Source organism: Lissotriton vulgaris, unplaced genomic scaffold, assembly GCF_964263255.1.
Source record: "Lissotriton vulgaris unplaced genomic scaffold, aLisVul1.2 SCAFFOLD_2961, whole genome shotgun sequence".
In the NCBI taxonomy this organism is placed as follows: domain Eukaryota; kingdom Metazoa; phylum Chordata; class Amphibia; order Caudata; family Salamandridae; genus Lissotriton; species Lissotriton vulgaris.
The window spans coordinates 267,911-292,164 of record NW_028244346.1 but is presented as its reverse complement, the minus strand read 5'-3'; the positions used below and the strand labels follow the sequence as shown (position 1 = coordinate 292,164).

The 24,254-nt window shown below is 44.6% G+C and overlaps 1 protein-coding gene across 1 annotated transcript; it reads left to right on the top strand.

Annotated features, from left to right (window-relative positions):
• Window positions 1–566: 566 nt before the first annotated feature.
• On the top strand, window positions 567–23,441 carry LOC147667587 (cyclic AMP-responsive element-binding protein 3-like protein 2; the record flags this gene model as incomplete). Its single annotated transcript, XM_086948804.1, has 5 exons — window positions 567–635; window positions 1,746–1,845; window positions 4,595–4,721; window positions 4,920–5,142; window positions 22,362–23,441. Coding segments are annotated over 5 exons (595 nt in total), but the record flags the coding sequence as incomplete, so codon positions are not given.
• Window positions 23,442–24,254: the final 813 nt, after the last annotated feature.

Genomic DNA, 24,254 nt, shown 5'->3' with positions numbered 1-24,254 from the left:
TTCCTGTATTACTCTCTCAATTCTCCTCTCCCACTTCCTCTCTTCTCCTCTGCCTGTCTACCTCTTCTGATTGTGCATGCCATAACTTCTCATCCCCTTTTCACGAATTTTCGCGTTTTATGTCTCTTTCCCAACCTCATTACAGTTACCAACACTTTGTGGTTTTGTAGTTTGTAGCTCTGTTTCATTCTCTCTCGCTTTCTCTGCGCCCCCTTATTTTGTTTTCTGCCTTTGCACTCTCTACTCTTGCCCTGATTTTACTCCTCTCTTGTCCTCCTTTCCACTTTCTGTCTTCTATTTCTGATTTTGTTGTACCTGCTTGGCCCATCCCCCTCGTGACTCTTGCTCTCCCTCCCTCCTAATTGCAGCCACGCGGTACCTTTTCCTTCACACATGCATGCCTCCTTCACTTTTCAGCTTCACTTTATTCTCTCCCTTCCTTAAGCTAGTCTCTGTGCTGTTCCTCCCACCCTCCTTAGACGTCTCCTCCCATTGACTTTTGTGATCACAGAAATGTTTTGTACTCTGCTGTTTCCTGTTGTTAAATCAGTTATCTGCCCCCACAGGGTGGAGAACTGTTCAACTGAAAACTGTGAACTACGCAAGAAAGTAGAGGTCCTGGAGAGCACTAACCGGTAAGAGAGTCTTGGGGAGGCCCAGACCTGGTCTTCTAATTCCCCCCGCTGCCCATTAAAGTTACGAATAGTCTGTTTGTGGCTCCTCATTAAGAAAGCATTCTGTTCAATGCTTCTTTCTGTGGGTGTTTGATTGGGGTTCCTTCATGCTTCCTAGAAACCTATATCTGACTGGAAATCATAGATTCTGCACATGCATGCCAAATCACCTTCAGGATTGAATCAAGATAATATCAATTGGCGATCCTGCCAGCTACCTGCTTTTTAATGTTAGCTTCGCCTAAGATTTTGCATCTCCTCTTCAATCACCTCCCCATAATTCCTTTTTCCGAACCTAGACTGCTGCCTACTAATTTCATACTTGTAGTGGCGAAAAAAGGCCCTGAGAATATATTCCTATCCTCCAGGAGACACATTACTGTGATGGAGGCAGTCCGAGATCACTGGGGCATTTTGCAGAGATACCTCCCGTCTGCGCAGTGCTGAAAACTGCACTGAAATATTTGTACTAACCTAAAAAGTTAGACTGCATTCTGAATATAGACACTTGTGGCTGGAAAGGGAGCCATAAACTCTGATGGTTGAGGTTTGTGGTGACTTCATTGGATGGGAATAGTGAATTATAATGCACACGGTCTATTCCATTGGTCTTTGATGGCCTTTGAAACAATCTGCCACAGCGCGTTGCTTCCTTAAGTGGTTACAGTGGTATATTTCCAAACAGATGTGTCTGGCATTGATGTCATGACAAAGAAGAGTTTGTAGGCAGAACTTCTTACTGGATAATAATGTGCTCTTCCAATGGCGGAAGCAATGATCCACAGATTTGTTTTAAAGTCATAATGTCACAGTGGACAGTACAGACTAGATAGGCTGAAAATGTAAGCTGTACTTTTAAGCAAATGTGGAGATTTTTTCAAATGCTGTTTATAAGACACTGCTCTTGACATGGTACAGCTAACACAATAAAATCTCTGAGTATTAGTACAGATGGTGCGTAAACCTCTCAGCATGCTTCCCGGAGGAGCGCAGTGATCCCCTGCTGTGGGATTTGTGTTTTGGGTAGTAGAGGCTTGAATGACTGAGATGTTCTTCTGTCTTCTTCTGTAGGACACTACTTCAGCAGCTCCAGAGGCTCCAGGCTATGGTGGCCGACAAAGTCCCCCGTTACTGCAAAGTGGCCAGCACACAGACTGGCACCTGTTTGATGGTGAGTAGCATTGCCTTCTCGTCTGTGATCTCACTGCTCCCGCTCAGTTGATTTTGTGCTGCTCCTCTTGTTGTCTTTTACATGCCTGCCTCCTGCATTCTCTCTCTGCAGTCTATTTTTTTTTTGCTCGCCTCCATTTTATTTTCTGAGCTCAGGCTATTTAAGTTCCATTCCCTTGGTTCAATCACGTGAAGCCTGGGCACAGTGAGGGGTTATTTGATATATCCTGCAACTCGTACCCTAGCCGAGGGTGAGCTTTCTAGCATTTGCAAGCATTTAAACCACGTGGAAACAGAAGGGGATTTGGGCTGCTCATGTCCACACTCCACTTTGTTGGTTCTGCATGTTACATACAAAGATCATGGTCTTGGGTCTACATCTTGTGCGCACAACGCAGGGGGATAGTTCTTGTGTAGCTGCAAACGAGTGATTCACTTGCACTGGGTTGGTGGTCGGCTCGTCAGCTCACGTCCACTGGTCAGGGGTTCGACTGTATTGACTATGGCAAGGCGTAGGGTCAAATGTAAACTGCACTGTGCACTGGAGAAAAGATTTGGTTCTGCAGCATGAATAGCTTGTGTGTGGTACATGGAATCAGAATCTGCAGCTCAGGCCCACACATCCTTGGTTGACTGTTGATTTTTCACAGATCAGAGTTGCAGACTAGGCCTGGGCTGAGTTCCGCATGCGGCGGAGTGTGTTACGTTGCACTGTTTGGACTGATTTTTAACAGCAGGTGTTTGTCCCGCACTGTAAAATCAGCGTGACCAGCACCACACACTGCGCAAGAGGGTGCTGCTTCTGTCTGCTGCTCGAGTAGATACTCTACTCGAGGGGCAGCTTCCTCAACATGAATGGAAGGTTTCTTAACGAGAGTGGTAGCAACCATCCGGGACCGCTCGCGTTGAGACATCTCGCCTGGAGATGGTCTGGAGGAAGATATTTCTCGCTCGCCAACTTAATGTTAGCGAGCGAGGAAAATAATCCGCTACGCTCCACTGAGCTTTTCAGAACTTCACGCTATAAGCAGGGTGGAAAAAACTCCACGAGCAGAGCGGAATTTTACGCCCAGGACTATTGCAGACATGCTCAGGTCAGGCCGATGGGTCTGCAGCACATGCAATCACATGAAGCAGCACAACAGTCCCCCAGCAGCTCCCCCCTTCTCCAGCACAGGTCTGGGGAGCCGTCTTTCAGATTATGTAAAAGTGAAAGCAAACTAGCTTCGGGTCAGAATAACCTTGAATCCATTGGTCTCGGAGATATAGTAGGCTCTACAGATTTCCACATTCGAAATATCTGTGGCCTTCCTTTGCAGTCCTTACAAGATATTTTGGGTAGCAGGATTAACAGAAGATCTCCTTCATCGCTGTAGCCAACACACTGTTGGAATATGAGGGGTGGGGGATGGACGCTTGTAGCAGAGTAGCGTCTATTCTTATCCTTTGAGGTAGTCACAGGCGATTGTGTTTGCGCTGCCTCATGCTTGGATAGTTTTTGCTCTTCTCCGAGACTGGCTTGTAATAGTTACATTTTCAGAAGATAAAGAGTTTGACCTGATTTAGCAAATTCATTCTCATCAAGTGCATGGCTTACCACCGGAGTCAGCAGTGAACTGTGCCCTTACACCTAACTGTCCCAGGTACCAGCACTATCACCAGCTTGAAAAAATGCTCCCCTTTATCCAGTTCTTGTGCACCGACCGGTAGCAAAGGGCAGATGTGATTTACAGTAGTGATCGCGCTCTTGGAGGAGGTCTGTCACTGGTAGGGATTGGCAGAGATTCTCCTGGGGACCCTCTGACTCTGGCCCTGCTGAGCACGTGTCTCAGAGGTCACTTTCCCAAGGCCAGTATTGCTGATGGGGCTCATCCAAACAATAATTTTGATAATTATGCCCATAATAATTTTTATTTTTATTTTAAATTGGCAGTTTCTATTCCAGAGGTCTGTCAACATGTCTTACACATGCTCAATGCAAAAAAAAAACACCATAATGATATTTTACCAAGTTATCTGGTAGATTTTGTGTTGTGTGTTAAACAGAGGTTGCATTAGACCAGGATATCAGTTGGTGAACCCTTGATTGGTTTAAACTTTATCCGGGAGCAAGCATGTCCCTTAGTTTTTTCATGAATCCTAGAGGTGAGGCAGCAGCTACTACAATCTTCAGCAGTGTTCCTTTCGCTGTTATTTGCAAGGCAACAACATGAAACACTTGTAAGCAAATGATGCCCACCGTCAATTTCATTTTCAAGCAAAGGATCAGCAATTTAGCACACACTTCAGTTTTTTCTGTGAGCACTTTCTTTTATACGCTGTGCATTATAAGAAGATCCTGTGTTGAAGAAGATAAATTGACCTACCTGTAACTATAGATCTCAAGTGTATTTTTTTTGTATGTTCACACCAGACTTTCCAAAATCCAGTTCCATATAATCCTATCTTATCCTAATAGACCATTTTGTGTTTATGATCCAAAAACCTTAATTGTCAAGTGTTTCAGTCAATACTGTAATTGAACATGCCTGATGTTATATGTAAAACTGGACAAAACTAATTTACAAATAAATTGAGATGTTTCAATATCTAGTCTTCTGCGGAAGGGCATGATTTGGAGCATTCAAATCTGTGCATGACCGCATTGCTACAACATTATTCTTAGTATGAATTACTGTATTTTTTTCTCTTTGCTTTCTTCTTATCTACTTGTGATTTCTTTCCTAAACTATTTATTGTTTTCGTCTTAGGTGGTAGTGCTTTGCTTTGCAGTTGCCTTTGGAAGTTTCTCACAGAATTATGGGCCTTATCCCTCTGCCACAAAGACAGTGCTGTCGAGCCAGCATTCTGCGTCAGAATCATATGCAGCCTCTATAGGTAAAGCAGCAGGGATTGCAGATTTTGTGTGGGGTATATGAAATGTCAAGAAGACGTGGATCCATAATAGATTCAAACAGGGAGGCGGTAATATCCTTAAAATTAGAAAGTGAAAGGAAACGTACAAGTATGCAAATAAAAAAGTTTTTTTTTCTTTTTAAGATTCTTCCACCTTATCTTTGCCTATTTACTCCTTAGTTCGGTCACGCAACTTGTTAATCTATGAGGAGGCTCGACTGCGAGATGAGCAGCACATCCCAAAAGGACCAGCTGATGTCTGGGACAGACATGTCGACCAGCCACTGACTGCACCTCTTCTCCAGGAAGCCAGGTCAGGAGCCCATGACATGGACTCCTCCTTTCTAATATCCACCGAAACTCAGCTCGAGAAGTCCATACTCTTGGAGCTTCAGCATCACAGGTAAGAACCAGTACTTATGGTGTGTGACAAGAAGCCAAGGTGTATGACTTGTGTGTGGAAGGAATGCTGTTTTAGGAGAGGAGGTTCTCTCAATATGTTTCCAGCATGCAGGCAATGGAATAAGTCCTTGATCCTGTCTCCTTTCCTTCTTTGTGGAGAGGGAAGTTGAAGGCTATCTCATCTCTTCTCTAAGAACTGCCTTGTCTCCATCTTATGAAAGCTAGGCGATCCCACTGATACTGAGAGTACCTGGTCTATTATACAGTTACCTGGGGTGTTCACCATAGACCGAGCTTTTTGCTTCTCTTTCTGTTCGAGAAGTGTATGGCGGTCTTTAAAAATCACATGGCGAGGAGAGCGCTTACCCTTCTTGGTGTGGTTGCCTGGTGAGACTCTGCAAACTTTGAGCTTTATAAACCCTGAGATCATTTGATAGATTACCCATTCTAGGAATGTTGAAAGGCATTCTTATTCTGGTAGGTCATTGTTGACACTAAATGATCTTATAAGTGGTCTAAAGGGTGGACTGTGATGGCTTAGCCACATCATTAAAGGAGATAACTTTTCATATAGATGTATAGAGCAATTCTTCAGGGTGTATTCTATTAGTAGCACTAAACAAGGCTATGAAATAACAAACATGCCTGAATTACCACCCCGTCCACATATATCATCATTCACCCCTTAGGTGCCCCCTTGTTCAACCTCTCACCTTTAGGACTTCCACCACTGTCAATCCTCTGTATTTCCTGATTTCCCTTCTTTCCTTCCATGCCTGATCAGCAAGCCACCCTTGGTCACATGTCAAGTTCCTCTTCCTTGGCAAACTCCCTCATCCTCCAGCTGTGTGATATTCCCCCCACACCCCTAATCTTGCCCTCCTTCCTTGCCTTGCAGTTGCGGTCACTCCTTCCTTTCCACTTGCATCCAAGCCATCAGTCATGTGGCACAGTTAACAGAGACTTTTCTTTCGTGCCCCGGAAATGGATTGAGGTGATTGTGGGGAATGGCCAGGGGTTGCTGTCCATGTTGAAGTTTCTGCCTTCAGTTCACGTTTCTAGCCTCAGCAATGGCTGGATTTGACCTAGGTTTCCATATTGCTTCCGGCGATAAGCCGCGTCATGTTTGCATAGCGACATGTTAGGTGATGGAAACATCGGCTCATATGCTTTACCATCAGGCATGGCATATACAGAGACAGGGGTAAAAGGAAGATTAAAGCTCCAGGTTCAAATATATGTAATGAGAAAGTGTATACAGGCTAAAGAGAAAAGATCTAAACCACATTTCACTGTTAGTGAGGGTGACCCCGGTCCTGGCACCAATAACTTCCTTTTTTTTATTATAAAGCTACAAGTGGTTCCTTTGGGTAAGTACCACAGGGTACAGGTTCAGAACCTGATTATTTCTTTCACAATCAATATTGATTTTGTACGAGACTTTTATAAATGTACCACACCTCTGTAAGTTTTTATCAAAAATATATATTTATTAAATTATTTGTTCTGTTTTTCTCGCCAATTGTGTAAATAAGTTTATACAAAAAGATAATACCAATGGGGGCTGTCTGACAAAGAAAACACAATAACAAATACACAGACAATTCAATGGGTGACTGTGGTGACATATAGTGCAAATGGGTGACCTTTCAAATTCAAACAATAAACAAGACAATAACATAAATTCTCCATCCTTTTCATGTCTTTCACTTTAGCTAGTCCTATTTCTTAAATTAATTGCTATAGTGAGCCAGGACATGAGATGGTTGTACGTCGATGTTTCGACCCTGTATATATATGTGTTTGTAGATACATCAAGTAGGGTCTTCTTCAGGACAAAAGGAAGTGTGGCAGCCTATTCAAAGGGCAATGAAATTCCTATTGGTGTGGTGTGGAATAAAAAAAGTACAATGTGTGAGCCGCCATACTCTTGGGGACTTACCCTTGGTGGTTGTGAATTCACAAGATTAAATCTATAAACTCCTCCGAGCCTGGAAGGAGTTCTTATTCAAGGATCGTTTGCAAAATGGTGAGAGTGCCAGTTACTATCTCCATTCCTACATGTGTGTAGCTACTACTTACTGTATGCAGTTTCTGCATCCGTTACATGTACTTACCAATTAACCAGCTGTTTTAAATTCACCTGTGTACCTGTAATAAGAGGGAAATACTAAGTGTACTCCTCTCCCTTTGGTAAAACAGGTCCACACATGGACTTCCAAAGATGACCCCTCAATGTAAGGTCTTATAAACTCACCCCTCTGAACGTGCTCGTCGGAACCCCTCTGAATGTGCTCGTCGGACTCCAGGGGGTAGTGGGTTCAAAGTATTAGTGGTATTCAGTCCTTAGAGATCGTCATGTGTTGATGCCAAAGACCATCCGTGCTTGCTTCCCAAAGCTTCTTAAATACTGGAGGCAAGATGGACATGTAATTAATTCAAGAAAAAAAGTGCTCAGCGGTGCAAAACTACATGCTCCCGCCTACCCGCATCCCATCAACAGTCATAGTCTCCTTACATATATTCTCGAGTGTATCTCACCAACTCGCTTTCAAGTGAGCTGTGGCTGATGTTCCCTTCTTAAATGGATTGCTGGGACACCACGTGACGATGTCACATGGCCATGTGAGGTCTGCTGTCTGTGAATGCTAACGTGGGAGCCATCTTGACCTCTGTTGGCCTATCAAGATACACACGAGTGTAGAAGCAGTGCAGAGCGGTGGATGGTTACTACCGCTGCCGTAAGTCCAAGAAATACATTTTCTTGATAGACTCATGTCTAACAAAGGCTCGTGAAATGTGGGCCGCAGCTGGAAATTCTATAGATTATTGCTTACATCACGTGACCGTGTCACAAGGTCAAAAGAGGTCTGATGCTCATGACTAGAAATGTGGTGGTCATCTTAACCTCTGTTCTATCATGTAGAGTGTAGGGGCTCAACAATGTGGCAAATGACTACTGACGCCACTCGTGGTTGTGCGGGTTGAGAAGAACATTAGGGATTTTGCGCACGTAAATGAAAAACAGGGCGGCCATCTTGACATCTGTTCCCCCTCACTGATAAAGAAGGTTAGATAAATGCATGTCAGAGGGTCATACAAAAAGGTGTGACTGGGGCCTATGAAATGTTTACCATGTACATTCAGAAGATTAAAAAATGGCACGTGAGCCAGGACCTGCCGCAGTGTTGTGCATGTCAAGAGCTTGTCCCTCTAAACATGACCTCTTGCTGAATTGAATTGTATAAAAAGCGCATTGCAGTCGATTACCTGCGATCCGGTTATGTCATTTTAATGATGGTGGCGGTTCACTAAAAAGGTTGCATAACCCTCGGGTAGTATAAATAGGTCATCCATGGCAGGTTAAGGGCAAGAATCAGTTACGTATCAGATATATGTCAGATAGCCAGTTTGCCTATTCGTTTCCTCAACCTCATTTAAACCAGTACTTACTGAATCCAAGATATATATATATATCCACTTGCACTCCCTGGTGTTAAGTTTAGACTTTGTCTCCTCCTCTCGGGTCTAGTGTCACTTTTTCAGTGACCCCCCACCTTAGGCTTTCCACTGAGTGTTTTTGTTCATGGAAGTGTTACACCAGAGGCGCCCCTTGTGTCCCACATCTAATCCGGCTGCAATGTTGCAAGATTCGTTGCTTACCCTTTGGCAGAGTTCTTCAAACTTTTTTTCGGCGCGGCCCCCCTCGAAATATTTTTTTTATGAAGTTGGGATTTAGTATCTTTGACAGCTAGTTTAACCCTGAGGTGTTAGTCTACAATACATTTTCGCACCAGCAAAACACCATTGGCAGGGTCTTTTAAAGTTAAGAAATGTGAGCTGTAAATCTGGCCCACAACCACTGAACTCATGCAACACCCTTTAATGGAAAACGTTCTTTTAGGAAAAACCGCCACAAGGTCCGTGCCTGAACTACACCTTTCAAGACCACATCTAATACTGTGCAGCTTGAACCAGCAAGCTAGCAGAATGTTGTCAGACCTGGCAAGCATATCATTCTCGGGGCAAGGTCTTTGCTCTAAAGATACAACTCAAACAATTGAAATTCTCACTGCCATATATGTTTATTTTGTATTGTCATGTGACTGTGGTATAGATACCATGGGCCCTGTTGGAGGCAACGAAAATGGCCTCTTTGACTAGAGCTGGGTTTGGAATCCACAGCAACTATCAGGGTTTAATGGGCTGAATCTACATTAAGACTGTGCAGAAAGCTTCTTGACAGCCTTATCACTAATTAACAGGAAGGAGTGCAAAACTGCAACAAATGGCCTGAAAACTCCTGGGTATTATGGAAAATACTATGACAAATGTAATTTTGCTTCAGGCTCTGAACATGCCTGCATCATAGCAGATTTGTAAAGTCTAAACTTCTGTTGGCTAAAACGCCAGGACTCACAGAGATAAGTCTCTCAACTGAGACTAATTGACAACAAAGTGCAAGGTCACTAGGTTATAAGATTTTTGCACAGTGCAGTTACGCCCTGTGTAAGGCCTCATAGAACTCTCTATAGTTTTCAACTTATTTTTATTTAATGACTCCTTTTTGTCTGGTTGCCAGGGCATTCCTTTGCCTTTTAGTAAGATTCTCAGTAAAGAAAGCATCACCCTGACCTTGAGAAGGCTGACAGAGATGACTCCAGAAGTTTACCTTTCAATTTGTAGAACTGGAGTGACTCAGTGGCTGCAATCTGAAAGGACCAGCGCCGGGTTAACCTCTGTTCTTTAAAACCTCCATTACTTCTTTCAAAGCAACCTGCCCATAAGCCAAGATTTTATTGTTTACCATATGCGCCACTGGCATGACATGAGAGGGCGTACTAAATGGTTTAGCACCATTTAGCCTGTTCTCTAGAGGATTTGGCATAAAGTAATACTTCAATCTGATCTTTCTAAAAAAGCGTTGTAATTCAACCTTGGTGTTAAATAAATCTGTAGGGGTTGTGGTTATAAATAATAGTCCCTTATTGAGGATGCTTTTTTCTGACTTAGTGAGAGTGTACTTTGATAGATTCATGATGGGGTTCATGCGGTCATTGGACAGACTAGAAATGGGAAGCTGTTCAAGATTTACCATCTGTATGTCTGTCTGCAGGTCTGTATTTTGCTGTGTGATTCCTCTGGGAAGAACCAGACTCTGTTGTTCCCCCTCTGAGAGTTGCCTCCCCGGTTCCATTCCCGTGACCTGCCCCAATTCTGCTCACCCTCTGTTTGAGTTCCAAGTGTTGTCCCTTAAAAAAGAAGACTGTTGACCACTGGCTAAATCATGATAGGAGCTGGATTGATTACGGAGATGATAACTGGTCCCTGCTCTTTCTGTGTCACTCTCTGAGCCACTTCCAGCCGAAGAATCTGAGAAAGTGGCGAAACATGTAGGTCCCTGCCTACCCTTTTTGGTAAAGTAACCCTGGCTTTCCTGATAGTACTCATCAGACAGATATGGATAGGTTAATTTCTTGTCATAGATTCTAATGTCCTGTGAAGGTTTATCCAGCTTCCTATTGAGTGTAATGGTGTTGAGCTCTGCAGTTGTTTTCTCTACATGTTCTAGTAATTCCTTAACGTTTGTGAGTGCCTTATCTTCAATTATTTCTTTTTTCAAGTCTGCAATCTCTTGGGTCAAACTCTAAACGTATTCTGTGGCTGTCTTAATCCCTATGACCATCCAGTGCCTTGAGCAAGTACTATTGATTGTGATCAGGTTCTCAACCAGTACCCCGTGGTACTTACCCAACAGAACAACTTGTAGCTTTGTAACTATTAACCCAGGTTGAGAGGGATACAGGGTGACCTCGTTGATCTTAAAGGTACTAATAGCTTCCTCGCAGGAGAAGTAAGGTGCAATGGGGTATGGAGGCACATTCCTGAAAGTAGCAAATGCAGTTTGAGAAATCTCAGAATGGATCACAACACAGAAAAACCCTCAAACCATACATTTACTTATTTTACGGGATGTAATTGTAGGCTAGCAGCAGTAAGCGCAAACCTCAAAACTCTCACTCACGCTTCCAGTGCTTCTACTACTCCTGCGAAGCGCTGTTACCTAGCGCAGTAATACCCCAAGAGATCCGCCTGTGCTGATAACTGAACACTTCTTCAGCACAAGTGCGTGACGAGCAGGCACTGATAGGAGTGACCACTCGTACAGGCCCAAAGATGATCGGGGAGCCTGTTCTGGGCTATGCAGGATGAGTGGAGAAGCAGTGCTTGATTTTTGATGCAGAATGAAACTTGGAGTGCAGTTGAGATTGATTCTGGCACTCCTTGGAGACCAAGAGATGGTGTAGGAGTGATCGTACACCGAGCCCCTGAAGCATCTACACGAGAATCTACCAGCCTTGAACATGATCCAGGGCCTGACTGGGAACTAGAGCCAGGCTTTTCATGAATCAGAGATGTGATGGCAGTAGCCAGGATGGAGAATAAACATGTCACCTTGCACTACCACCTAAAATTGAGTGTAATAGAATGTCATTTGTGTTCTTTGTGTATGGTAGTTTTACCTCATTCTGATGATCATTGCCCACTCTTGGTGAAATGGAATCGTGTACTGGTTAACTTGGCAATGAATACTCAGAACACTGTTTAGAATAAGCTAAAAAAACGTGTTTTACTATTGGAATGTGGGAAAATGATAACTTGCCTTGATAGTACAGACACCCCTCAATTGCAGCTGCAAGCAAGAAGTTTAAACAAGACAGTAGTGGGCCTCGAAGCAGCAGGTTTTATTAGGTCTCGCCTGTCGATGCGCATGCGCATCGAGCAAGCGAGACTATGGGGGCTTATCCACTCTTTGTCCAACTTGCAAGGAATCGTGGCGATTCCTTGCAGTGCCCGTGACTTTTAAGCTCAATGCGCATGCGCATTGAGCTTAAAAGCGCGTGCACATGCCCCCAGCCGTATTTTCCCTCAAGGCGCACTCCTCCCACACCCCCGCTCCGCCCCCCCCCCCCGCCCGCCGTGTCGCATTTCTCCTCCCCCTCCCCTTCCCCTTCTCTGCCTTCCCTCCATCTTGTCTCTTCACTTCGCCGTGCCTACCCTACTCTCCTCCCCCCTCCTCCTCCTACTCTCCTCCCCCCTCCTCCTCCTACTCTCCTCCCCACTCTCTCTCTCTCCCAGCACTCTTCTACAGTCTTTCCGCTGCAACCTTCCATCGAATCTCTTCCTCCTACTGCTCCCAATACTACCTTAACTGTTCTTCTCTTCACTCCTAACACCGTCCTTCTTATGTTCGTAAACCACCCGCTCCTCAGGTTGCCCCGTCCGCCTTGATCTCGGAGCCGATCCTTCTCCTTCCCTCCCCCGATTATGTTTCTCCTTCGTGTCGCCCCGGTGTTTACCTTCTTAGGCTCGCCGTCACCGGTCAGTCTTGCCTGCAGCTTCTCTACCGTTTCCAGCACCCCCACGGCCGCCATCTTTAACTCTGGCAGGGCAGTAACAGGAAGTGACTTCCAATAATCCCACCCCCATCGCTCTGACCAAGGGCGCCATCTTTCTTATGGGCATGCGATTATGACCCAGAAGTAGAAGTGTCAGCTGACCCTGTTTGTTTTGGGCATTTACCAAGGGATGACTATTTCCGACACCGGAAAAGCCGCCATTTTATCCGAAGCAGAAAATCAGAACGCCTGCGCGGTTCAGTCTGGCATTAAAAGAGACACTTGTGTTGTTTAATCTAAACAAGAGTAAAAGCCATGATCGGAGCGCACCTCTTCACCTTCTTAGAAGTACTTAAGAGGCACCTTCGTACCCCCTCCCTACCCTACCCCCAAAAAAGCTTGGTGATGTTAGTGCCGATGTCCTGTCTGCAGTTCAGAGCCTCAGAAAAGCTGGGAAACCACTATTTTACACTGATTTTCAACTCGTTTTCGCTGACACCTGTGCTATCCGCTCCTCACCCGTTGGCCGTGCGTCGGGAACTGCTATGAGTTGACAGGTGCGGACTACATTTGGAATTCCATCCAGACTGGTTAGTGAGCGCATTCCTGTACCCCACCTTCCACAGATTAAACAAGCTGCTAATGGCGCAAAATGGCCGCAGCTTCACTTTATTCGCATTTCGACATAACAAAACTCACAGTTCAAATTTAACCAAGCACAATGTCCTCATTGCCCAAATTATTTGTTGCTGAAGTCCAGTCCTTAGTCGATACAGCACCCTGTGACAGCACTCCGAGCTCCCCTTCTCAACTAGGGTGTAGCACCTCTCTTGCGGCCTATAGGCTTTGCTGCCAAGTGTTGTGGGCAGCCTTCGTAACTGACCCGGGCACAACAGTCACCCGAAAGCAGCAGCATAAGCAGAAGGCTTGACCCTGCTTTGGTCAACATACATTTGTTTGATATAACCACAACACCCGTTTTACTCAGGCCCGGTGCTGCAGCGCGACATATATCAGGGGCCCAGCGTAGCCCATAGCTTCTGCACGCTGTTAATGTGCTCCTTTCGGTAATGATGCTTTGGACCTGAAAGCAGCAATAGAAGTGGGAGGCTCGGGCGGAGCTGCTCTCCTCTGCCCTCGCCATCAAAGGGCACTGCAGTCACCCGAAAGCAGAGGCAGAAGGCTTGGACGGAGCTGTTATCTGTAGCAACTGCCATTGATGATCAGAGCAGTCACCCAAAGCGCCGTGTCCAGAGCAGGTAAGGGTCCCATGGCTTCGGGGAGCCATCCTGAGTGTTTGTCTGTACCTAACCCTTGCACCATCTCACCCTCACACCATCTCACCCTCACTCACCCTCACACCCTCACCCCATCACCCTCACACCTCCTCACCCTCATACCTCCTCACCCTCATCCCCCTCAATCCCACACACCCTCACCCACACTCACACACCCTCACTCATCCTCACCCCCTCATCCTCACACACCCTCACTCACCCTCACACCCCCTCACAACCCTCTCAGCCTCACTCAGCCTCACACCCCCTCACCCTCACACACCCTCACCCACCCTCACCCTCGCACCCTCTCACCATCACCCCTCTCCCTCACACACCCTTACCCTCATCCCCTTACCCTCACACACACTCAGTCATCCTCTCACCCTCACCCCCCCCTAACCCTCACCCTCACCACCTCACACACCCTCACTCACCCTCACACACCCTCACCCTCACACACCCTCACCCTCACTCACCCTCACACCCTCACACACCCACTCACCCTCACACCACTCAGTGCTACAACACATATTGTGTTGCAATAGGTGTCACATTTGCAAAAGATAAAACTGTTGGCATTGTCAATAACAAAGCTATTAATTTCGCAATTTTCAAAACAAGCACATAAATGAAAAATGTGTCCTTTACAATACCAATAGCTCAAACTTTCCTAATGCGAGACCTATTGCATTGCTGTGCTTCTCTCCCCTGCTGCACTCTCCTGCTCTCTAGAGATGTGGCCTAACACCACACCTGCCATCTATGTCACGTAAATACAAAACATATTGCATTCCAAATGCTATAGGTGTCACATTCGCGAAAGTTATAACTATTGGCGTTGTAAATGACAAAGCTATCAATTTAGCTATTTCAAAAACCAACAAATAAATAAAATATTTGTCATTTACAAGACCAATAGCTCCAACTTTTCTAATGCGAGACCTATTGCATTTCCAATGCTTGTTGTCACTAGGCACAGATGGAGACGCTGTTTCCTCATCCCCAGGTTCTACTAACATATTTTTGTAACTGAAGTTTTTCAAGAATACAACTAAAACACAAATCTCACATTTTCAAATCCCGTAGAATTCCTTAATATCTAAAAACTAAAATGCCCTGCTATGGCTGAAAGGCAAGCTCCTGTGTAGTCAATGACAACTCCCGGAGCAAGGGCTTTAGCTTTCAGGGTGCCCTGTGTTTCACGCTGCTTGGAATGACCCCCAAGCGATTAGTGGAGCACTAATCAAGGTGTGTGTTGAGGAGAACCTTTGGGGCCAGAGGTGCAACTGCAGGGGCGGAGCACGGTGCTGTTCTTGCCCAATTCTTGTGTTTGTGATGGATATGATTTGGCACAGGGTAAAGAAGAGGCTGTCCGCATTGTTTCCCAGAAATCCCTCCTCAATAATATTCTGATCTGATCTGCAGTTATTTGACACATAGTTGGTCCAATCCTGTTTTAAAACATTTTTTCTGTCCGAGTTAGAGAGAGGCATGGTGTGAAGGTGTACTGGTCCTCAGGACTAGTGCAAGGCTTGTGCCACTAGTCCAGTTGGATCATCTGATTCCTTCTCAGTGAGATGCATTTTAGCCTTGTGTTTCAGAGCAAGTTTTTAGACTCGGAGGACACAGAGGGGTCTGAAAATGATTCCATCTTGGTAGAGATCGGTAGGGCTTCTGCTGCCTTGTGCTGGCATTAGTGTCTGGATATTCCTTTTCAGACCATCTGACAGCAACATTTGCCCTTACAGTTCTTTTGCCTGACCTCCGATCAAAATTTGTAGTGCTTATTGTTGTGTTGACAATTCGACCAATCGGAGAGCGGTACACAAAGTCGCACAAGCAGTCATGGTATTGCACATTTACTAGATTGCCTCAAAGTATTAGTCAAGCAGAAAAAGTTTTTATGCCCGATTTGCCTAAAATACGAAATTAGACATCGACCCCAAGCTGTGAAACTTATATCTGAAATGCGGTCCTTAGATATAGTGTGTACCTTAGGGAGATTTATGATTGCTGTTAAAAAGGTTTATACGAGTGTATACATTTTTATGCAGGAATAGATTTAAGGCAGACTTGAGGTGTTTACTGATGTTCATAATTTTTCTCTTTTTAGATATTGTATTAATTAATGGAGGTTTTTCGATTTTTGTAGCAATGAATATATGCATCTGCAGCATTTTTTACTGTTGGATTAACTGTTAGAATTAATGTTTTTAATTAATCTTTTTATTGTGTGTATAGCTTGCATTTATTGAGGTTCCTTGTACTTTTAAGGTCTTATACAGACCGAATAAAGGTATGTACGAGGCATATGGGCTGCAGACCACACACTATTGCAGAGATCACCATCTGGTGGTGGGCCCGGATGATTACACTTTGTTTTTCTCTTGAAAGAGTCTTTGTCTATTAGATGATGACTCCTGTAGATCGTAGTGCGCATGGGCATCGACTCCATCTTCTGATTTTTTTTCCGCCATCGGGCTTGGATGTGTTTATCGTTTATCCCGTTACCGATCTCTTTTCGACTTCCAGAACTTCTTCATACCATCGGTATCGTCTTCGATAGTAATTCCGGTTACCCGCGTCGAAAAAAGGCTTGGGCTTCTCAATTCCAGGGTTCGTCGGGCGGTCGGGCCCAACTGCTCCATTGGACCTTTGGCTCATGGAAAGAACACCTTTCAAGAAGTGCCCTCAGTGTGGACACAAATGCCCTCACACTGATCTTCATGAGGTTTGCAATCTGTGCTTGTCTTCAGAGCACAAGAGTCAAGACTGCGCTTCATTCCGGTCCATGAAGACCATCAGGGACCGTCGAGCTCGAAGAGTCCTGACGCAGTCATCTTCATCAATACCAGACCTCATCATAGACGAGGCTCCGATCGAAGTAGAGTCCGAAGAACAGCAGCAAGACAACATTGTTTCCGAAGCAGAGGATTCAGCTTCCGGAGCAGAGTACCTATTGGAAGACGATGATCATCTTCCAGCTGGTCAACAGGTTGTGAGTACAAGCGTCGACCCTGTTCACCTCCCCATACCGGGACAGGCTTCTGTTCCACCTCCGGGTGCACACCGACCAAAACCTTCCGACGCCCCGCCTTCTGGCTCGGCAACGAAGAATACAAAAAAGCCTCCAGTCGACTCAGGCTCGAGTCAGCCTGTCGGTCCCGACAAGCAAAAGGTCCTCAAACCAAAATTAACCTCGGCACCGAATCAGCCATCGGCGCCGTAACCGGTCGAGCCGAAAACAAGCTCAGCACCGAAAGACGTTCCCAAGTCTGCCGAACCGAAGACACTCCTGTTCCGAAATAAGTCGACCCGAAGCATGCTTCAGCATGAAAACACACTTCGACTCCAAAGGTCGATGATTCCAAACGCACTTTGGGAGCAAAGATTCCGGATCCAAAGAGCGTATATCCGAGAAAGACCAAGTCTTCAGTACCGAAACCAAAATCCGCTCCAAAGACAATAGACACTGTAAAACCTAAGCATTTTGGTCCCAAACGAGATAAATCAGCACCGAAAAAGGATTTTTCAGCAGAAGAGGGTTTCCAACCAGACCCAAAGCAAAAGACTCTTCATATTAATCCAAAGACTGGACATGTTATTACAGTGCCTGAAAAGAGGAAAGTGGACTATCCTAAACCACCTCCAGTTCCTCTCAAAAAGCATGCTCAAACTTCCCCCATAAGAATTCCATCACCATTAATGGAGATACCAGAAGATATTTCTCCAGTACACTCACCATTCAGCGCACATAGCATTATACCACAGAATGATGATGAGGAAGACAATTATTCACAGGGGGTAGAAAGTGAGCATCATATAGACACAGATGACCCAGACAATATTCCTGGGCCATCAGATGATCCCTGGGAGGATTATAATGCGCCAGATGCACCAGATCTGCCTCAAGATGATGCATACCCTTCTAGGCCATCTCCCCCAGATGACACTATTGGGTTTACACAGCTCATTCATAGAGCAGCCACATTTCATGGAGTAGACCTACACACAGATCCAGTGGAAGAGGATTTCCTCATGGATACACTACTGTCCTCACATAAAACCGCAACCACATTACCAATACTTAGTGGAGTGGTGAGGCATGCACCAGAGGTATTCAAAGACCCCGTCAGAGCCAGGGTAATTAACCCCAGACTAGAAAAGAAGTATAAAGCTGCTCCAACATACCCATCATACATTAAAGGCCAGCTGCCATTAGACTCATTGGTAGTATCAAATGCGAGAAAAAGAGCTAACTCGCAGACAACAGGGGATGCTCCACCCTCTGATAAAGAGTCTAAGCTTTTAGATGCTTCAGGGAAACACACTATCTCACAAGCAGCCAATGTCTTGAGAATTGCTAACACTCAAGCTTTGTTAGCGAGATCTGATCGAGCTCATTATGAGGAGTTAGAATCACTCATGCAACAATTACCAGAGCAATATAAGACGAGGGCTTCTGATCTAATACAAGAAGGCAAGGTTATTACAAATACCTCAATCCGCTGCGCATTAGACACTGCAGATACAGCCTCTAGAGCATTAAATACGGGAGTACTGTTGCGTAGACATGCATGGCTATGCATCTCTGGGTTTAAACCAGAAGTACAGGCCAGTATTTTAAATCAACCCTTTGACCAGCAAAATCTCTTTGGTCCAACAGTTGATAGTGCACCAGAAAAGATGAAAAAAGATACAGATACAGCAAAATCCATAGGAGCTTTTCAAACGCAGACCCATAGCGCGTCTTTTCGTCGCTCCTCATATAGAGGCACATCTAAGGGATTTCAAACTGACACCACCTCCTCTTCTTATAAAGCGCCCACCCAAACCTCACCCAGCAGAGGGTATTACAGAGGAGGATATAGAGGTAACAACAATAAGGGCAGAGGCAGAGGCGACAACAACGGCAATGCCTCTACTCCCAAACAGTGACTTCCCTTCCATCCCCCCAGACCATTCTACTCCTGTCGGGGGGAGATTACAACAGTTCCTACCTGTCTGGAACTCCATCACCACAGACAGGTGGATAAGACAATCAATTCAGTCAGGTTATTGCCTGGAGCTCACTTCCACTCCTCCAACAATACCACCCAGACAACGTCCCATGTCACAAGAACATCTCATACTTCTAAGACAAGAGGTTGCATCTCGATTACAAAAGAATGCAATATAACCTGTCATAAAACACCATCAAAACACAGGAGTTTACTCCTTATACTTTCTCATACCCAAAAAGGACGGGTCCCTCAGACCTATACTAGATCTAAGGCCCCTGAACCTGTACATACAATCCGGCCATTTTCATATGGTCACACTACAACAAGTTCTGCTGTTGTAAAAACAAGGCAACTTCCTTGCCACATTAAATCTCTAGGACGCTTACTTTCACATTCCTATTCATCAATCTCACAGAAAGTACCTTCGATTTGTACTAGAAGGTCAACACTACCAATTCAAAGTACTCCCTTTCGGAGTAACTACAGCACCTCGAGTGTTCACAACAAAGTGTCTAGCAGTAGTAGCAGCACACTTGAGAAGGGACAACATTCATGTCTTCCCATACCTAGACGACTGGTTAATAAAATCCAAGTCATACCTCCAATGTGTACAGCACACGCATCAGACCATCTGTCTGTTGCACAAGATGGGATTCACAGTAAATCAAAAGAAGTCACACCTCCAACCATCCCTATCTCAACAGTATCTAGGTGCCACAATAGATACCTCCAAAGCAAATACCATCACAACACTCACTACCAGCTCGAGTGTTCATGCAATTAATAGGAATGATGGCATCTTGCATTTTCATAGTACCATACGCAAGACTACAAATGCACCCCATACAAGAGTGTTTGGCAAGTCAGTGGAATCAGGCTCAACAACAAATAACAGATCCGGTGGTGGTAGATGATGGACATATCACTCTCTGCAGTGGTGGAACACCAAAAACCTTTCCAAGGGCAGGCCGTTCATAGAGCCTCTTCCACAGGTGGTGCTAACCACAGACTCATCTCTCACAGGATGGGGAGCACATTTAGAGAAACACACAGTACAAGGTACATGGACACCGCAACAAAAGTTACTCCACATAAATCATCTGGAGTTGTTAGCGATTTTCCTAGCTCTAAAATAGTTTCAACATTACCTATCAAGAAAGGCTGTACTGGTCTGTACAGACATTATGACGGAAATGTATTACATCAAAAAACAAGGAGGAACACACTCCGTACAGCTCTCCCGGCTGGCGCAGAGCATATGGAGGTGGGCCATTCCTCAGAAAATCTTTCTGTTAGCAGAACATCTACCAGGAGTTCACAATCAAGTTGCAGATCTGTTCAGTCGCCAAAGACAACAGATACCTGAGTGGGAACTTCATCCACAATTTCTTTAACCATTCTTTCACAAGTGCGGGAAACCAGAGATCTGTTCGCCACACACCGCAACTCCAAATGCCCAATCTTTGGCGCCCGATACCCGCACCCATTTTCCAAAGGCAATGCTGTATGGATGAGATGGTCAAACAAATTTGCGTACACATTTCCACCTCTCCCACTAATTCTGTTGGTGGTACGCAAGCTACAGCAACATTACCTCACATTAATTCTCATAGCACCAATGTTGGCAAGACAACCGTGGTACACCACACTACTAGAGCTATCAGTAGTACCACATCAAAAATAAAAATTCTCTACACATCTACTGACACAGAACCATGGAGACATCATGCATCCAGACCCAATGCAGCTCAATCTAGTGATTTGGCTACTGAGATCTTAGAATTTGGATACCTCAGTCTTCCCCATGATTGGATGAATGTCATAAAAGAAGCAAGCCACCCCACAACTAGAGCATGCTACGCAGCCAAGTGGAAAAGGTTTGTTGTGTATTGCACAAATAACATTAACCCATTAGATGTTTCTATACAAAACATCATATACTACCTACTTCATCTACAAAGATGTAATTTAGCGTACTCCTCAGTCAGGTTACATCTTGCTGCTACAGCAGCTTATCTTCAAAACAGACAACATTTGTCATTGTTTAGATACCTGCCAACAAGGCGTTTATGGAAGGATTAAAAAGAATAATTCCTCCCAGAATACCACCCTCTCCGGTATGGAATTTAAATATTGTTCTCACTAGACTTATGGGTCCTCCATTTGAACCATTAAATAAGTGTGAGTTACAGTTCCTTACATGGAAAGTTGCATTTTTAATTGCTATTACCGCACTCAGAAGAGTAAGTGAGATTCCGGCATTAACAATTCAAGAACCATTTATACAACTCCATTACAACAAAGTGGTTCTTAAGACAAACCCGAAATTTCTGACAAAAGTCATTTCACCATTCCACCTCAACCAATCTATTGAGTTGCATGTATTCTTTTCCCTACCACAAACATTTGCAGAAAGAGCTATACACACATTAGATGTAAAAAGAGCACTCCTCTACTACATTGATACGACAAAAACGTTTTGTAAAACAAAACAACAGTTTGAGTCCTTTTCTCCTCCACACAAAGACAATCCTATTTCAAAATCAGGCATTGCAAGGTGGATTGTTAAGTGCATTCAAATCTGTTACCAAAAAGCAAACCACACTCTATCCATTCCCCCTAGGGCTCATTCTACCGGTAAATTAGGGGCATCTATGGCATTCCTGGGAAATATACCATTAGATGATATCTGTAAAGCAGCTACATGGTCTACACCGCACCCACTACTGTGTAGATGTGCAGGCAAAACAACAAGCTACTGTGGGCCAGGCTGTACTCATAACATTATTTCAAACTGCTGCAACAGATACATGTGGTCACCGCTAAGGGAGAAAACTGCTGTGCAATCGATGCAATATTGTGTGGTCTGCATCCCATATGCCTCAAACGGAAAATGCTACTTACCAGTATGATTCTGTTCTTGGCATGTAGGGCAACTGAACCACACACGCCCACCCGCCTCCCCGGCTACCTACATCTGTTCCAGTAATATCTTAATTAGATACACAATGCATGGACATCCTTATCTATACTCTTACAACTCCATCTTTTGCCCAATGGCGAAAACAATCTGAAGATGGAGTCGATGCCCACATGCACTGCGATCTACTGGACGAGTCATCCAACAGACAAAGACTCTTCCAAGAGAAAAACAAAGTGTAATCATCCGGGCCCACCACCAGATGGTGATCTATGCAGTAGTGTGTGGTTGTGCAGCCCTACATGCCAAGAACAGATGCATACTGGTAAGTAGCATTTTCCTTTTGATTGATTGACTCAAAGGCCACTACTTGGGTCCTACTCAAAGGGTACTGGTTTTGGTGCATGTGGTTTCCTGAGGAGGTGAGTGATGTTGGGTGCACAGGGCTGAGTGGGTGGGGTGGTAATGTCGAGTTTTTGGAGTGAGAACAGAAGGTCTTGAGCACCTTCTCACTCTGTGCTATTCAATAAATGTTTCTTTGTTACAGTTGCAGGTACAGCTGTATAATGAATTGAACCCCCTCTTATATATTAATCAGTATCTTTTCTCTCTTTCAGGTTGGGCCCCGACCTTGGGCTAAACGAAACTTTAAAAATAATTGGAATTGACAGAAGTGTGAATGCCACATCTTAGAAAAAGTGCTGTTTTGTCCCATCACCCCTTGCCTCCATCCCAGTCCCCTGGACTTGTGTTCTCTGGGAAGGATATTAAACTCTGCTGTTAATTATAGGGGAAGGTGATATTAGTTTAACTCTGACAACCCTATGGTCATCACCCCAGATGATTTCCCCTTGTGCCCCTCCTCTCACTGCCCTGACACTTGACCTCCAGGGACGTGTGCTTTTTGAGGCTGTGCCCCCACTGTTAACGCCAGAAGAAATGGGGTTCATGACGGTGTTTGCTTCTAAATGGGACCACCTTCAACTCCTTGGCAGGCTTCTGAGACCCGGACTCTTCGAAGAGATTTTCATCTAGCCAAGCTCAGACATACCATCACTCTCCACGGAGGACCACTGGATGGGTGTATGTCTACCCACCACAAAACAAACCAAGCCCAGAAAGGATCCGCTGTGATTGTCGGAAGGAGGCCATTGGTGGACTAGAGATTCAGTCGGCTGTCACACCGATAACAACATGACCCAAAAGCAAGCAGCAAATTCCATTTTGGAAGTTGCATGCCTCAGACTGGTCAGAGGTCAGGGCTTTGAGTAACATTAAGGCTAGCCCTTAGCAATTTGATGTTAAGACTCGTGGAGAGAAGGCTAGTTGATATGGGAGAGGAGAGTGTCATTCAAAGGGCTCATGAGTAGACTGAGGGTCGGAGTTGAATCCATGTTGCACTCTGTTTACGTCCTATGTATTGGTACACCTTCTCGGCCCTCTAATTGTCCTCACCACCTCCTTCTCTGGCGGAAACTTAAGTGTGTGATCTTCACCAGGTCTCCAAATTTCTTTGGAGGCGTGCCTTTTGCGGGAAAAAAGTAATATTATTTTGATACCATTGTAAATATTATTTATTAGCTATCAGTAGGATTTTATTTCTTGACACAGCAACTTCAAAATACCAAAATAGCAAACGTTCCAGCACTGCCAATTTCAATAGCAAATGCTTTTCAGGCCTGCAATAGAATTACCCACCACACTGACACTATTTTTACTGATATATATATAGATCTATATTTATATATATATATATATCTATATATCTATATATAGATATATATGCCCTCCCAGCCTCTGGCTGGGAGGGCAGACATACCCTATTGGAGTGGGGCCCGACTGCAACAGTAGACTTACTGGAAACGACTCCGAGTTCACCATGGATAGACGAAGTCTGTAATCTCAGCAGCACTGTGCTACACATTTGGACAGTACCGTATAGGCAGGATAGGAGGGCTTGCAAATGTCATGCATATATGTAGTATTCTAATTCGTGACTGTCATGTACCTGAATTTGATAATGAAATACTTTTTTAAAAATAATGTAAGGAATATACAATGAAAAAGCAGTATCTTCTTTTTCCCTTTTGTAAAAAAAAAAAAAGGAAGAAAATAAGTGTAAATGAAGAAATATTTTAACTGTTCCTCTGAGGCCTAGGACCTGCTTCATTTTCTTCCATTGGTTTTGTCTGTTAATACAATTTGAACTGTTTGATACTTTTGGTGCCCCATCAGCTTTGTCCTGCGATCCAATCCCCACACCAACATTTCCTTCACATTTTCTGATGATTTCTTGTGCACGATTCTAGTGGATCGATATAAACTCTAGTAGCTGTGTGAGGTGGAATGTTAAAACAAGTCTACCCGAAACGCGCCACGTGATCCATGTCTGTACATCCCAAATACCACATGCTCTTCTTCATCTTTGCGCTTCTGCCTTTGCATTCTTACCACTAGCTTTCAGCTAGAGTCAGCCTTAAAAGCAGTAAATTGGTGTTTAATACTCAACG